The sequence below is a fragment of the Oryx dammah genome, unplaced genomic scaffold, assembly GCF_014754425.2.
Source record: "Oryx dammah isolate SB20612 unplaced genomic scaffold, SCBI_Odam_1.1 HiC_scaffold_15, whole genome shotgun sequence".
In the NCBI taxonomy this organism is placed as follows: Eukaryota; Metazoa; Chordata; class Mammalia; order Artiodactyla; family Bovidae; genus Oryx; species Oryx dammah.
The window spans coordinates 42,808,498-42,821,935 of record NW_024070199.1 but is presented as its reverse complement, the minus strand read 5'-3'; the positions used below and the strand labels follow the sequence as shown (position 1 = coordinate 42,821,935).

Sequence of the window (13,438 nt, the reverse complement as noted above, 5' to 3'; positions counted from 1 at the left end):
TAAGCACCCACAGCCCCAGCTGGAGGGAGTCAGGTGTGATGTGGGCAGCCTAGTGTGCACTTGGGTCTGTACTGCCCCCGACTCCCACCCCTGCCAACCACCTATGACCCTCTGAGGGAAGAGGAAGTCAGGGCTCTGAGAGGGGCCACGCTGAGCCCAGCGTCCACTGCTGCAGGGCAGGGCTGACCCTGATGCTTGGATCTCTGGAGAAGCAGCCGTCATTTCCTCACTTGCAACTGTTTCACTTCCACCTCACAGTAGTTCTCTGAATTTGTTTACCGTCTGTCTTCCTCACCCGAAGGCCAGAGACAAGTCAGCCTTGTTCCCTGCTGAATCTTGGGGACCTCGAACAATGCCTGGCCAGGAACTGGCACTTGCTAAGTGTGTACGGAATAATTGATCCAGGAAGACTCAGCCTACACCGTTCATCCTGATTCTTGGGACTCGAGGCAGCGGTGCAGCCTCCATTATGCCACTAGGGGGCGAGCGTGCCCTGTTGCCCATCATTGCCAAGGTCCCTTTTCTCCTGAGGCCACCCAGGGACCCAGGGCACTCCCTTCGAGGATGGCGCAGGGCCTGGTGCCAGGAGGGAAGCAGCTCTGCAGAGGGGACCTGGGACCGCCCTGCGAACAGGATCCTGCTAGCGGAGGTTGGGAAGGGAATGCGGGAGCGGCCACATCCCCTCCGGGGCTCTCTTTCCGGGCAGGCCCAGGAGCCGGGCCCGTGGGGTGGCCTGAGAGAGGACCCTGCCAGGGGTGGGGAGGAAGGCGTCACTGGGATCCACAACGCCCTGACTCAACTTGAAGACAAAGCGATGAACACCCTGTGGGGACCACGTTCATGGGCACAATCTAACACACAAACACCCTGACTCATTTGCACACGGGCTGGGTCACACCTCACCTGCCACGGTCACTTACCGGAATGGCTGAGCGCCGCCACCCTTAAGAGGAACACCCAAAGCGTTAGGAACACCCTGACACTGTGAGCCAGTCGTGCCCTGCAGGACACACACGGCCCCTCCTCTGAGCCACACCCTGACACCGATGTCCCTGGGTCTGCGAACTCAGAGATATTCCCTCAACACCGTCCCTTTCGGGTTGAGAATGTGACTCCCTGACACACACAGAGACACGGAGACATGTGGTGATCTGCTCCACAAGGACTCCTTGACACACACACACCCCTGCCGGGCTGCCACGGACACACCCAGGGCCCCAGACGGGCTTCCTCCTTCCTACGCTGCACAGGCGGAGAAGTGTAGACGCTCACACACACAAGTGCAGACAGACGCGGACCCACACGGCTGGGGCCTATCCCAGCTGCCACTCAGCCGCCCCACCCCATGGTGGACCCAAGTGGGGGCTGTGAGTTGCTGAGAAGACCCTCGTGGGGGGTGTGGTGACCCCACTGGCCAGGCAGGAGGCAGAGGCCGGCAGCACTGGGCGGGGAGGCCTGAGCTCATCAGATTCCAGCCTGAGTGATTCATGGGAAGTGCCTGGGGAAGGGGGGCCGGGGGAACGGTCCAGGGACCTGGGGCTTGGGAGGCCCAAGCGGGCCTGGGACCAGAGGGTCTTGGGACCAGAGCAAGCCTCTAGTCTGAGACTGGGGAGGCTTTTGGGCAGGGAGGTGGCCCCGGCCTAAAGGGGTGTCTGCTGGGTCTGGCTCCTGGACGGGGCTTAGGACATGGAACTGAGTCGCAGAATGAGACAAACAGTCCCTCCCACCCATCCCGCCCGGGGCCTGAGCCCCTGACCCCATGCCTTCCCGGCCCCAACAGCTGGGTGTCTTTAGCAGGGGTTAGGCCAAGGGTGGCGGGGCAGGGGTGGGGTGACCTTCACAGCCATGTTGGCCCCTTGGGCCCTCAGGCAGGCAGCCCCGTGGCCTCTAGAGGCCTTGAGTGGCTGGGCCAGCCTGACGCAGTTGGGGCCCACGGGGTTACAGACCCTCGCTGCCCTGCCAGGCAAGGCCTCTGCCAGAGAGAGCTGAGGACCCGCCTGTCCCAGCGCTAGGGATGTTTTCCTGCTGGAGTCCTCAGCTCCTGCTCCCCCTCGAAGCCCCCGGCCTCCCAGGCGAGGACCCAGCTCCCCCTGCAGGGTGACAGGAAGAGAGGATGGGGTTGGGGACAGGCGGCGGGTGCAGGAAGTGCCTTTCTTGGAACTCGGCACCAAAATAGCCCACTCTGGGTCTCAGTGTCCCACGGGGGAGGTGTGTGTCGCCAAGGAGACCCTCATCAGGGCGGGGCCTGAGCTGACCTCAGCCTGGCTCCGGCCTGCCTCTCTCCCACCCCTCCCGCCCCTTGACAGCCCTCACCAACCCCCGCCTTGGGCTCTGCTCCACTTTGAAGTCCTAACATAAATATCATGTCTGCTTGGGTTCCCCCTTCCCGGTCTGGTCGCAGCCCCCAGACCTGGCTCCCACCCCAGCCAGCCCTGGGGCTTTGAGCCAGGGGAGAGGGGGAAGGCCTAGACCACCCAGGGAAGGCAGTGAGCCAGAGACCCTGGGACAAGACGGGGAGGCTCTAGAGGGGAGACACTGAGGAGGGCCGAGAACAGAGAGACAGACCCCAAGAACGGAGAGACAGACTCCAGAGGCCAGCAAAGGGACCATTCTGGGGACAGGAGAGGAGACAGAGGGAACCCAGAGACAGGCAGGGGAGCTAGAGACACCGCCCCCCCCCCCAACAGAGAGGAGAGAGAGAGGAGAAGAGAGGAAGACACCCTACAGTCAGAGGGAGGGAAGTGGGACATGGAGGTCCCCGGGGATTTGATCGGGCAGGAAGATGGTGGATGCAGAAATGTCCCTGGAGACGGAAGGACCAACCAGCCTTGTTTGTGGGGGCGAGGAGGCTGGGGTCTTGCAGCACTGAGACCAGGCAAGTCCTCACAAAACCGGGCAGAGCGGACCACCTGGCGGCCGGCCTTTCCCAGACACCACAGGGACCAGAGAGCTCACCGCCGCAGGCACCCAGCCACAGACGAGGTAGCTGTGGCCCGAGAAAGGCCAACCAGGATGTCCCTTGAGCACATGGCAGAACCAGGCCAAGGCCGCTCGGTGGAGCCCCCCAGCCAAAGGGCCCCAGAGAGGAACAGAGCAGTCCTCCGGTGGTCCCAGGACCGCCCCCCCACTTCCCTGCCTCAGGTACAGGCCTCCACCTGTGTGACCTGCTACGAGCTTGGTCTCTCTCTGGGGCAGGGGGAGCACGACTGCGCTCCTCTGTCTCTCGTGGGGGCTCCAGGACTCGCAGCCCCCCAGCCAGATATGGCCAGATGTTCAGGTCCGGCCTCAGCCAGGAGAAGGAATGGGGCTCCAGCTGGGCCCAGGTTGGGCCATCCCAGGGCCGCCACGTGCTCTGTCCTCAGCTGCGGGCACAGGTGCAGGCCCTCGGGGACACGTGTCACCCAGCTGTGCACACCCACAGCAGTGCCAGGCTCGTGAGAGTGCACGCATGCACACACGCACACGCACAGTCGTGCATAAACACCAAGGTGACACCCACAAACACACTCACGGTCTCTATGGCAAAGCCACCTCCACCCGGCCTCAGCCCCCTCCAGCTGTCAGAATCCTTTACCCCCAGGGGCCAGGCCTGGAAGACACCCCTTCTTCCCGGGCCCCGCCTTCTCCAAGCCTCCCTCTCTCCCACCCGTCCGGTCCGGCAACACCCCCTTCCTATGGGGCTTTCCTATCCAGAAGCACGCAGGGCGTGGCACCAGCACGTGGGGCAGGGGAGGGGCCGCCGTCAGCCCTGCTCGCTCCCCATTCCTGCCCTGGGACCTCTCCCACCCAGGACCAGGTGCTTCCCGCCCACCCGTTGGCCCTTCCTCCAGAAGCCTGAAGGCTAGGGTGGTTTGGGAAGAATTTAGACACGGAGGGGGTAGGGGAGGGGGACAAAAGTGGAAGGAGGAAAGGAGGTGATTCTTGCACAAAGCAATGTGCTGGCTCAGCGGCCCATCGTGCCAAGGCTCTCCAGGACGCCTGCCCAGGGGGCGCCCCCCAATCACACTCAGCCCCCCCATCCTGGCTGTTCCACTGGGCCCTCTTTGGGCCAGCCTCCTCTGCAAGCTGCCTTCGCCGCCACCCCCATGAGCCCCGCCTCCAAAACCACCGCCTGGCTTGTCCCAGGAGCTGGAAGCCAGTGCTCCTCCTGGGGAAGTGGGCTTCTGTCCCCGCATCCCTCCTGAGGTGAGCTCTCCCCGTAAAGGCCACGGTGAGAGCAGGGAAGCCCAGCCTCCTGACTCCCAGCCTGAGCCACGCCTGGTGTCCTGAGCTGTCCCCACACGCCAGCCAGGGAGACACACTGGCCTCAGGCCCCAACAGAGAAAACCGGCTGGGTGGTAACAGGGAGGTAACAGCCATGCTCCCTGCTGGGGGTGGCCCCAGGCATCTCATCCTCCTGGGCTACACTCCTCGAAACCCCCAGAGTCACATTCTGATGGTGCCACCCATCATGGCGGCAGCTAACCATAAGTGAGCAATTCTGACACTACCTATACCCAGCCAGGCATCTAAACGTTTTCTCATCCACACACCCTCCTACTTAGCCATCTATCTATCCATCCACTTGCTCATTCCTCAGTCCTTCTATCTATCCATCTTTCCACCCATCCATCCATCGATCCGTTCTCCTGTCTAAACCGCGCTTCCATCTCTCCATTCATATCCCCACCTACCCATCCTCTGAAGCATTCATTGCACCAGCGTCTTCTCTGGGCTCTTGGTGAACCAAGATGAGTCAGGCTGAGCAGGACTGGCCAGAAGACCACAACAAGCCCCTCTCTACCCCTCACCCAGATCCACGATGCTTGCCCACCACATTCCCCATCCGGATTAGGGTGGGAAATTCTTGGGTGGCTTCCACCTTACCTCTCCTCACCTGGCCGGGGGCACAGGTGAGTGCAAGATGCCCACCCAAACTGGCGCCCTGGTGCCTCTCCAAGGCTCATGCTCTACCTATCAAACCCTTAGTCTGCGGGCAGTCAAGGGTGGCCCCCTGCCCCCACCACCGCCAGCCACCCTGGCTCAGGCTTCCCTCCACTTGCCCAGTGGGGCCATCTGGAATTTGGCCCTTGACCCTCCTCCTCCTGGGTCACTTGCCTGCTCCCCAGTGCCTCACCCCCACTGAGGCTATAGTCCTGACCCCGGATCTGACCCACACACTCGCCAGACGGCCTGCAGCCTCCCCTCAGACGCCCCAGCACTGGCCATTGCCCGAATCATGACTGGGCCCGCCACACCCTTGGACCAGGCTCCGGCCCGCCCCTGAGGAGCCTCCAGAGGCTGCCTCCCCCAGCCTGCCCCGCCTGCTGCCCGGCTCTCCAGCCAGCTCCCTCCCCACTCCCAGACTATTGCAACAACCTCCTAACTGGTCCCTGGCCTCCGGCCCCCCCTCCATCCACTGCACACCAGCCACAGGGATTTCTCATCATTCCGCCTCTGCCCCGTGCCCCTATGATGGAGACCAGCCTTCCAGGAGCAGCTCCACCACCTCCCAGGCCAGGCCTCTACCCCCTTTCTCTCTCCACTCTCCGTTGTCCCTCTCATCCTAACCGCTCTCCAGACCCAGCAGCGTCCTTCATATTCTCCAAACTCATCGGGCGCTCTCCCAGCTCAGTAACTTTGTTTCAGCTCTGCCTTCGTCCCATCATACCTGCCTTCCTTCCTTACTTCTTGATGTCACATCCATCTCTCAGACCACTCCAATGACTCTTCAGGGTGCTGCAGGAAAAAGGGAACTAGAAGAAGGGTCTAAGGCCTTGGTTCTAGTCCCAGCCCTGCCACCGACTCGCTCTAGGACTCCCTGGGCCTCCTATGCAAAAAAAAAAAAAACTTGTTGATTTCCTGGAATCTCTCAGGTCTAGGATGGATGACTTCTGGAGGAAGCTGGTAAATGTGGGAAGCAGGTGGGCTTTGGCTACAGGTAGAATTCCACCATCCCCACTGTGTTGCCCTGAGCCAGGTTCTTCACTTGGCTGAGTTTCATCCCCACATTCCTTCCTTCCTTCTTTTTTTAAAACGTCTTTGGTTTATTTGGCTGCATGAAGCATGTGGGATCTTAGTTCCCTGACCAGGGATCAAACCCAGGCCCACAACACTGAGCGCATGGAGCCCTAACCACTGGACCACCAGGGAATTCCCCTTTCATTCATTCGTTCATACAGCAAACCCTGCTGAGCGGCACCTGTGGGCCAGGAGCTTTCCTGGCTCGGGAAATACAGGAAAGCAAGACAATGACCCTACAGGAATGGAGCTTCCGGTCTCCTGAGCAGGGATTCTCTACCTGGGGCAATGCTGCCCCCAGGGGACATGACATTTGGTGACGACTGGAGTCCTTTGATTGTTCCACCTGGAGGAATGCTACTGGCGTCCAGAGAGAAGCCAAGGATACTGCTAACACCTTACAATGCACAGAACAGTCTCCACAAGTATCACTACCCAGCCCTGAGTCTCAGTCATGCCGAGGCCGGAAAGCCCAGCTACTGGGGAATTCAGGAAGTGAAAAAAGCGAAACTATTAGTCGCTCAGCTGTGTCCAACTCTTTGTGACCTTATGGACTGTAGCCCGCCAGATTCCTCTGTCTGTGGGATTTCCCAGGCAAGAATATTGGAGTGGGTAGCCATTCCCTTCTCCGGGGATCTTCCCGACCCAGGGATCGAAGCCAGGTTGCCTGCATTGCAGGCAGATTCTTTACCATCTGAGCCACCAGGCCAAAAAGGAAACCTATACTATGTCAAATAATGGTAAGTGCAACAGAGAAAAATGGAACAAGACCAAGGTATGGTGGGGCCAGAGGAATGTGGGATGCTGATACTTGAGCCGAGACCTGAAGAAAGTAAAGAAGCAGAGACTTCATCTCTTGCAGGAAGAGTGTTCTAGGCAGAAAAACAGCCAATGCAAAGGCCCTGGGGTAGACACATGGCCTGGTGAGCTTAAGGAACAGCCACAGGCCAGAGTGGCTGGCGAGGCAGGAGGGAGGCGAAGGAACGAGGGAGAAGGCAAGAGAGGGACTAGAGGAGAGGCTGTGCAAGAATCTAGATGGACAAGTGTAGCGGCTTGGGCCAGACATAGGTGGCAGAGAAAGTGGTGAGAAGCAATCAGATTCTGGATCTATTTTGAAGGTGAAGCCAACAGGATTGCTGAGAGATTGGACGTGGGGTGTGGGAGAAAGAGGAGTCAAGGATGATCTCAAGGCTTTGGGCCTGAGCCAATGGAAGGATGAAGGGCCCCATATTGACTTTCCTCCCCTGAGAAAGGGGATAAATCTCTATACTTCACAGATGGAAACCTTGAAAGAACCACCTTCCTGGAATTGGGCAAGCCCTTCTGAAGCCTTGGCTCTCCAGGCGACTGGCCGCGTCTGCAGGGCCAGTCCTGCCACTGCAAGAAGGTTAGCAATGCTGCCCTGGTTCCACCTCCCAACCCAGATTTGCTCAGAAGACTAAGGAACATTCGTCTCGTGCTTTGCAGCTGACAAAGCACATTTGCGCACACTGAGTGCAGTGATACAATAGCCCTGCTGAGCTGAAGGGCCCTGGCACGTTCCCCTCATTTTGTAGGTAATGAAAATGAGGACCCAGAGAAGGTCAGCCACTTCCTGCCATCACACAGCAGGTCAGGGGCAGAGTGGGAAGCCGAGCCGGTCCGGGGTCAGCACACGGAGGGGCAGAACTTCTCGGTGTCTCCAGCCCTGGCTCAAGTTTCTGCTAGGAGTGCAGTGGGTGTGCAGGGGTTAATCTGGCAAACAGCTCCCGGGGGACCATCCTGAATGATGGTGCTCAGCACACATGCCTCTAGAGGCTTCCAGGAGGGGCGGGAAGAGGACCCCGGCCAGGCCTACAGAGCAGGCCCTGGGGGGAGGGAGGGCGCCACACACGTGATGCCTGTGTCACACACATGTGTGCAACACTGTGTGCCCCGTGCCCATACACGGCCTCTCCCGGTCGGTCCCAGCCAGCCCTGCTCACCCTGCCCGGCCCCTCCCCCACGCACCCAGCCCTCCTGCAGCAGGAGCCCAAGCGAAGCATTTCCTGTTTAGGGGCCGCCTCCGCCCCCTCTAAGCCCAGGTTCCCAGGGCCCTAGGCTGAGCAGAGGTGAAGGGAGGGCAGCCCCCTGCCCCTCCTCCTTCCCCCCAGCCCCCACCCCCAGTCCAGCTGGAGCCAGGAGGCTTGAGGGCAGAGGTAGCGGCAGGAGCCCTGTAGAGAAATGAGGCCGGAGGATGCCGGCGCCTGGGTGATCCAGGTGGTTCCCACACCCCGGGGCTGCACGCGACCCTGAGGAACTTTGCGTCTTAGGGCCTGTAGATGCCACCTCCCTTTCGCAGGGACACCTAAAGGGGTCAGCGTGTCAGAGCGGAGGCCGATCTGGGGCGGAGGGACAGGGTCTGAGAGAGAGCGCACACACGTGTGTGATGAGAGGGCCTGAGTCAGAGCGTGTTTCCACCCACAGGACGGGAGGTTGTTCACGGGTGTGATGAGGTCGCTGTGTCCCCAATCGGATCTCCGTCAGTCTCTGGGAACGACCTCCCCCCACCGCCAAGAGCCCCAGAGGGCGCAGGACGTTTCTGAGGGTCCTCCCACCTCCTACCCGGACTCCCCAACCCGTTAGCTGAGCCTCCTTCCCTCCCCAGCACCCCACCCCACCCCTGCCCCCCGCCCGACGGCTTCCTGCTCTGGCGGCCCCGGGGGAGCGGGAGCAGGGAGCTGGCAGCGGCCCCAGCCCCACTCCTTACAAGGCCCGGGCCCGCCCCCGGCCCGCCCACCAGAGGCCCCAATCCCTCCCCCTGTCAAGAGCCGCCGCCGGCCGGGCCCGGGCCAGTCGGGGGGCGTCGCGATGCTGCTGCGCCTGCTGCTGGCCTGGGCGGCCGCGGTGCCCACACTGGGCCAGGCCCCTTGGGCCACCGAGCCCCGCGCTGCCTGCGCCCCGGGCAGCTGTTACGCACTCTTCCCGAGGCGCCGCACCTTCCTGGAGGCCTGGCGGGCTTGCCGCGAGCTGGGGGGCGACCTGGCCACCCCGCGGACCCTCGAGGAGGCCCGGCGTGTGGACAGCCTGGTGGGCTCCGGGCCGGCCAGCCGGCTGCTGTGGATCGGGCTGCAGCGGCAGGCCCGGCAATGCCAGCCCCAGCGCCCGCTGCGCGGCTTCACGTGGACCACGGGGGACCAGGACACTGCCTTCACCAACTGGGCCCAGCCTGCCACGGGCGGGCCCTGCCCAGCCCAGCGCTGCGCCGCCCTGGAGGCAAGCGGCGAGCATCGCTGGCTTGAGGGCTCTTGCACGCTGGCCGTCGATGGTTATCTGTGCCAGTTCGGCTTCGAGGGCTCCTGCCCCGCACTGCCTGAGGAGGTGGGCCAGGCCGGCCCAGCCATCTACACCACGCCCTTCCACCTGGTCTCCGCGGAGTTTGAGTGGCTGCCCTTTGGCTCTGTGGCTGCCGTGCCGTGCCAGGCTGGCAGAAAAGCCTCTCTGCTCTGCGTGAAGCAGCCTGAGGGTGGCGTGGGCTGGTCGCGGACCGGCCCCCTGTGCCCCGGTACCGGCTGTGGCCCTGACAATGGGGGCTGTGAACACGAGTGCATCGAGGCGGCGGATGGTCAGGTGTCCTGTCGCTGCAGCGAGGGCTTCCGGCTGGCAGCGGACGGGCACAGCTGCGAGGACCCATGTGCCCATGCCCCGTGCGAGCAGCAGTGTGAGCCTGGAGGGCCGCAGGGCTACAGCTGCCACTGTCGCCTGGGTTTCCGGCCTGCTGAGGATGAGCCGCACCGCTGCGTGGACACGGACGAGTGCCAGATTGCCGGCGTGTGCCAGCAGATGTGTGTCAACTACGTCGGTGGCTTCGAGTGCTACTGCAGCGAGGGCCACGAGCTGGAGGCTGATGGCATCAGCTGCAGCCCCGCTGGGGCCATGGGTACCCGGGCGTCCCAGGACCTCGAGGACGGGTTGCTGGATGAAGGGGATGAGGAAGAGGATGAAGAAGAAGCCTGGGAGGCCTTTGATGGTGGCTGGACAGAGATGCCTGGGATCCCGTGGATGGAGGCCACACAGTCATCCGACTTTGACCTGGCCTATAGACCTAGCTTCCCAGAGGACGGGGAGCCAGGGATGCCCTACCTGTACCCCACCTGGCCACCCCCACTTAGTGCCCCTGGGGTCCCCCACCACTCCTCAGTGCTCTCTGTCACTCGGCCTGTGGTGGTCTCGGCCACGCACCCCCCACTGCCTTCTGCCCACAGACCCGCTATTATCTCTGCCACACGCCCACCCCTGGCCCTGGCCCCCCAGCCCCCCGTGATCCCTGCCATACACCCAGCTTTGCCCTCTGACCACCAGTTCCCCATGATCTCAGCCAACTATCCAGACCTGCCTTCTGCCCACCGACCTCTTGTTATCTCTGCCGCACAGCCAGGACCGACCCCTGCCCACCAGCGCCCAGTGGCCTCAGCCAAATATCCCAAGCTCTTTCCCGCTCACCAGTCCCCCATGTTCCCAGATACCCAGGTCACTGATACCCAGAACACCACGCCTTTGCCTCGAATCCCAGCTAACCACACCCCTCTGGTCACCACTTCCAGTCCCCCTCAACCCCCTGTGACCCCAGATGTCCCGATCCTCAAAGCCCAGGCCGGCCACCATCCCATTACTTCTACTGTCCAGCCTTCTCGGACCACTGCTTTCAGGTCCCCTGTGCCCCCTGCCCATCAAGTACCTGTGCCTGCTGCCTCCCAACCCCCAGCCTTCCACACTCCTCTGCCCCCTCGGAGCGCCACTAGCCAGACCTCTCTCACCAGCACTCCACACCCCTACTCCAAAGCCCCACAAGTCCCAAGGGAAGGTACTCTTGACCCCAGTCTGGCTCCGTGGCTGTCCTCGGCAGTCCCCACATCAGCTCCTCCAGCCCTGGGGGAGGCCAGTCCAGCTGGCCGAAGCCGGAGGGATGACCGGTGGCTCCTGGTGGCACTCCTAGTGCCAACATGCGTCTTCTTGGTGGTCCTACTTGCACTGGGCATTGTGTACTGTACCCGCTGTGGCCCCCACGCGCCCAACAAGCGCGTGACCGACTGCTATCGCTGGGTCACCCACGCCGGGAGCAAGGGCCCAACGGAACCCGCGCCCCACCGGGGCAGCCTCACAGGGGTGCAGACCTGCAGAACCAGCGTGTGATGGGGTGCAGCCCCCCCCGTGGGGTGAAGGGGAAGGGGCATGCATTGGACTTATGGCCCAGGCTGCACCAGGGACCCATGGGGGCTCCCCAGCTGGACAGAAGGCTTCCTGCTCCCCCGGGCCCAGCCAGGCTCCTCTCAGTCAGCCACTAGACTTGACTCTTGGGAACTGTTTTCTTGGCCCAGCACTCACAGTGGAGGAGACGCCGAGGCCCCCAGGACCTCAGGGGGTGGGTGCTGGGGACTTCTCCAATAAACGGGGTGCCAACCTCACCCAAAGCTTCTGATCCCCATTGGTGCCTGAGGGGAGGGTCTGGGAGGACTCAGAAAAAAGGAGGGCATCTTCCTTCAGCTTGTTTGGGCCCACAAGGAAATAAGGTAAGACTCCTTAAGGGAGGGTATGTTTTAGATATTCTCAAGGAAACAGGAACCCAGGGAGGGCAGAACCTTGCCCAAGGTCACACAGTGAGCCTAGGAGTGGGAGGTTTGGCATGAAGAGAATTTCATGTTTGTTCTCTTTTAAGCAAAACTCTTAGAAGGTGGGACTGAGTCTGACATGAGGGTTTCTGCTGACCTGGAGCCAAACTGGGGCTTAGGGGTCGGTCAAAGGTAAGCTCTAGGACTGGTGATTCTGGGGAGTGCAGGGGGCCCAGAGGGTGAGCTTCTCCTGACTTCTGCTGGAACGTTTCTTCCTCTCCCTGAAGGCTGCAGAAGTTGGTGGCTGGGGCTCAGATGGTTTGAGTCAAGGGTGTTGTCACCTCTCTGGGTTGTAGGTGCTCAGGAGGCACTCCTCTGGGAGAGCCTAGAAGGCAGGGCTGAAGAGAGCAAGGAACCCGGGAGAGAGATCCCATACCCAGCTCCCTGGGCAGCCTCCTAAGCAAGGCCTCGGTCGCTTGAGCCGCACAGAGCCCTTCTGTGTGCATGGTGCTGGGTCAGGGAGACCCCAGACTGAGAAAGGTTCGGGCTGCTCCAAGCTGAGCTGTCCCGTGAACGGGAGGAGGGGATGGTAAAAAAAAAAAAAAAAAAAAAGTCATCACAGCCTGTGGGGACCCAGCAGCCGCCCTCATCCTGGGCTCATTGCCTTGGGGACTGCGAGAGGCGGGACCTGGGAGGGGGAGGCGCCGGTTCCCACCACCTCTGTAATTTTTCAGTTGCAACTTCTAAGGGACCTCTAATCAGGACGGAAGAGAACCACCACGACCACCCGGGCTGGCGAGGAGGGGTGGTCCAAAGCTCCCTTCCCTACGCAGTGCCCTTTGCTACCCTCTGATCCGCAGGGGCTGAGCCTGGGCTGGAAGGTTCAGCTGGGCCCCACAGGACCCGGAGGGGAGAGATGGGAGTTGGGAAGAATGGGGGCGCGGGGTGGGGGGGCGGCGCGGAGGGGGCGGAGGGAACGCTGCGCACCGCCCCTCCCTCCGCTCTCACGTTCCTCTTAACTCAAACCAGACGCCCCCACCAGATCCCGCCCAAGCTTTTAAGGTCGGAGGTGCAGCCAGAGAGGTTCACTGGATGGGAGTGGGGGGTCAAGGGGTGTTCCAAAGAGTTAGATCGGAGGAGAAGGTAGGGGGCATGGCCTGTGGGGGTGGCAAAGCCCGCCAGGACGTGAAGGACTGGAATTCCCTCCTGTGACCCTGGGCAGGCGATCCAGAGCGCCTCGAGGACAGGAAGGAGTTAAAAGCACTGCTGTCAGAGGGCGGGGATGGGAGTGGGGCAGGGGGCCCAGAGCCGGCTTTTTGTCATCCTGTAATGAGCACCAGATGCGGAGCTGCGTGCGGGCCTAAACAGACGGCCTCCCAGGGCAGAGCCCCCACTAGCGCTGCATTGGGGCTCCGCCTAGACCCGGAGCTGCGCTCAGGCTCCTCCCACTGGCTCCGGCCCCGCCTCCTCCAGGCGCGCCCGGGGACTGAACTATCAGCCGGGTCTCTCGGAGCTTCGAGCTACGCCCACCCACGGCAGGCTAGCGTCCCCTTGGGAACTCTCCGGAGGTCACGCCCACCAAAGCCGCAAGCCTCGCCCCTGCCAGCTCAGAGATTCTTCCGAATGGTTGACCCGCCCCTCCGCTCTTCAGCTCCGCCCAGGCCGAGGCGGTACTAGGTCCCGCCCACCTGGGCCGTAAGCCCCGCCTCCTAAGCGAGGCTTGCACTGGGAGACGGGCAATTATTATTATTATTATTTTTTTTAATTTTTGAGACTGGCAATTATTAGTTCTCGCTTCAAGGTGCTCTGAACTCCTTCCAGAGTTAACACACTTTCTTCACGCAGGTCCGCCATTTGCTGAGCTGGGGACT

The 13,438-nt window shown here is 61.9% G+C and overlaps 1 protein-coding gene across 1 annotated transcript; it reads left to right on the top strand.

The window, feature by feature from the left end:
* Positions 1-8,796: 8,796 nt before the first annotated feature.
* Positions 8,797-11,429, top strand: CD248 (CD248 molecule). The gene has a single exon (XM_040256359.1). The coding sequence runs from the start codon at positions 8,830-8,832 to the stop codon at positions 11,149-11,151; it is 2,322 nt and encodes a 773-aa protein (XP_040112293.1). The 5' UTR covers positions 8,797-8,829; the 3' UTR covers positions 11,152-11,429.
* The last annotated feature ends 2,009 nt before the right edge of the window (positions 11,430-13,438 follow it).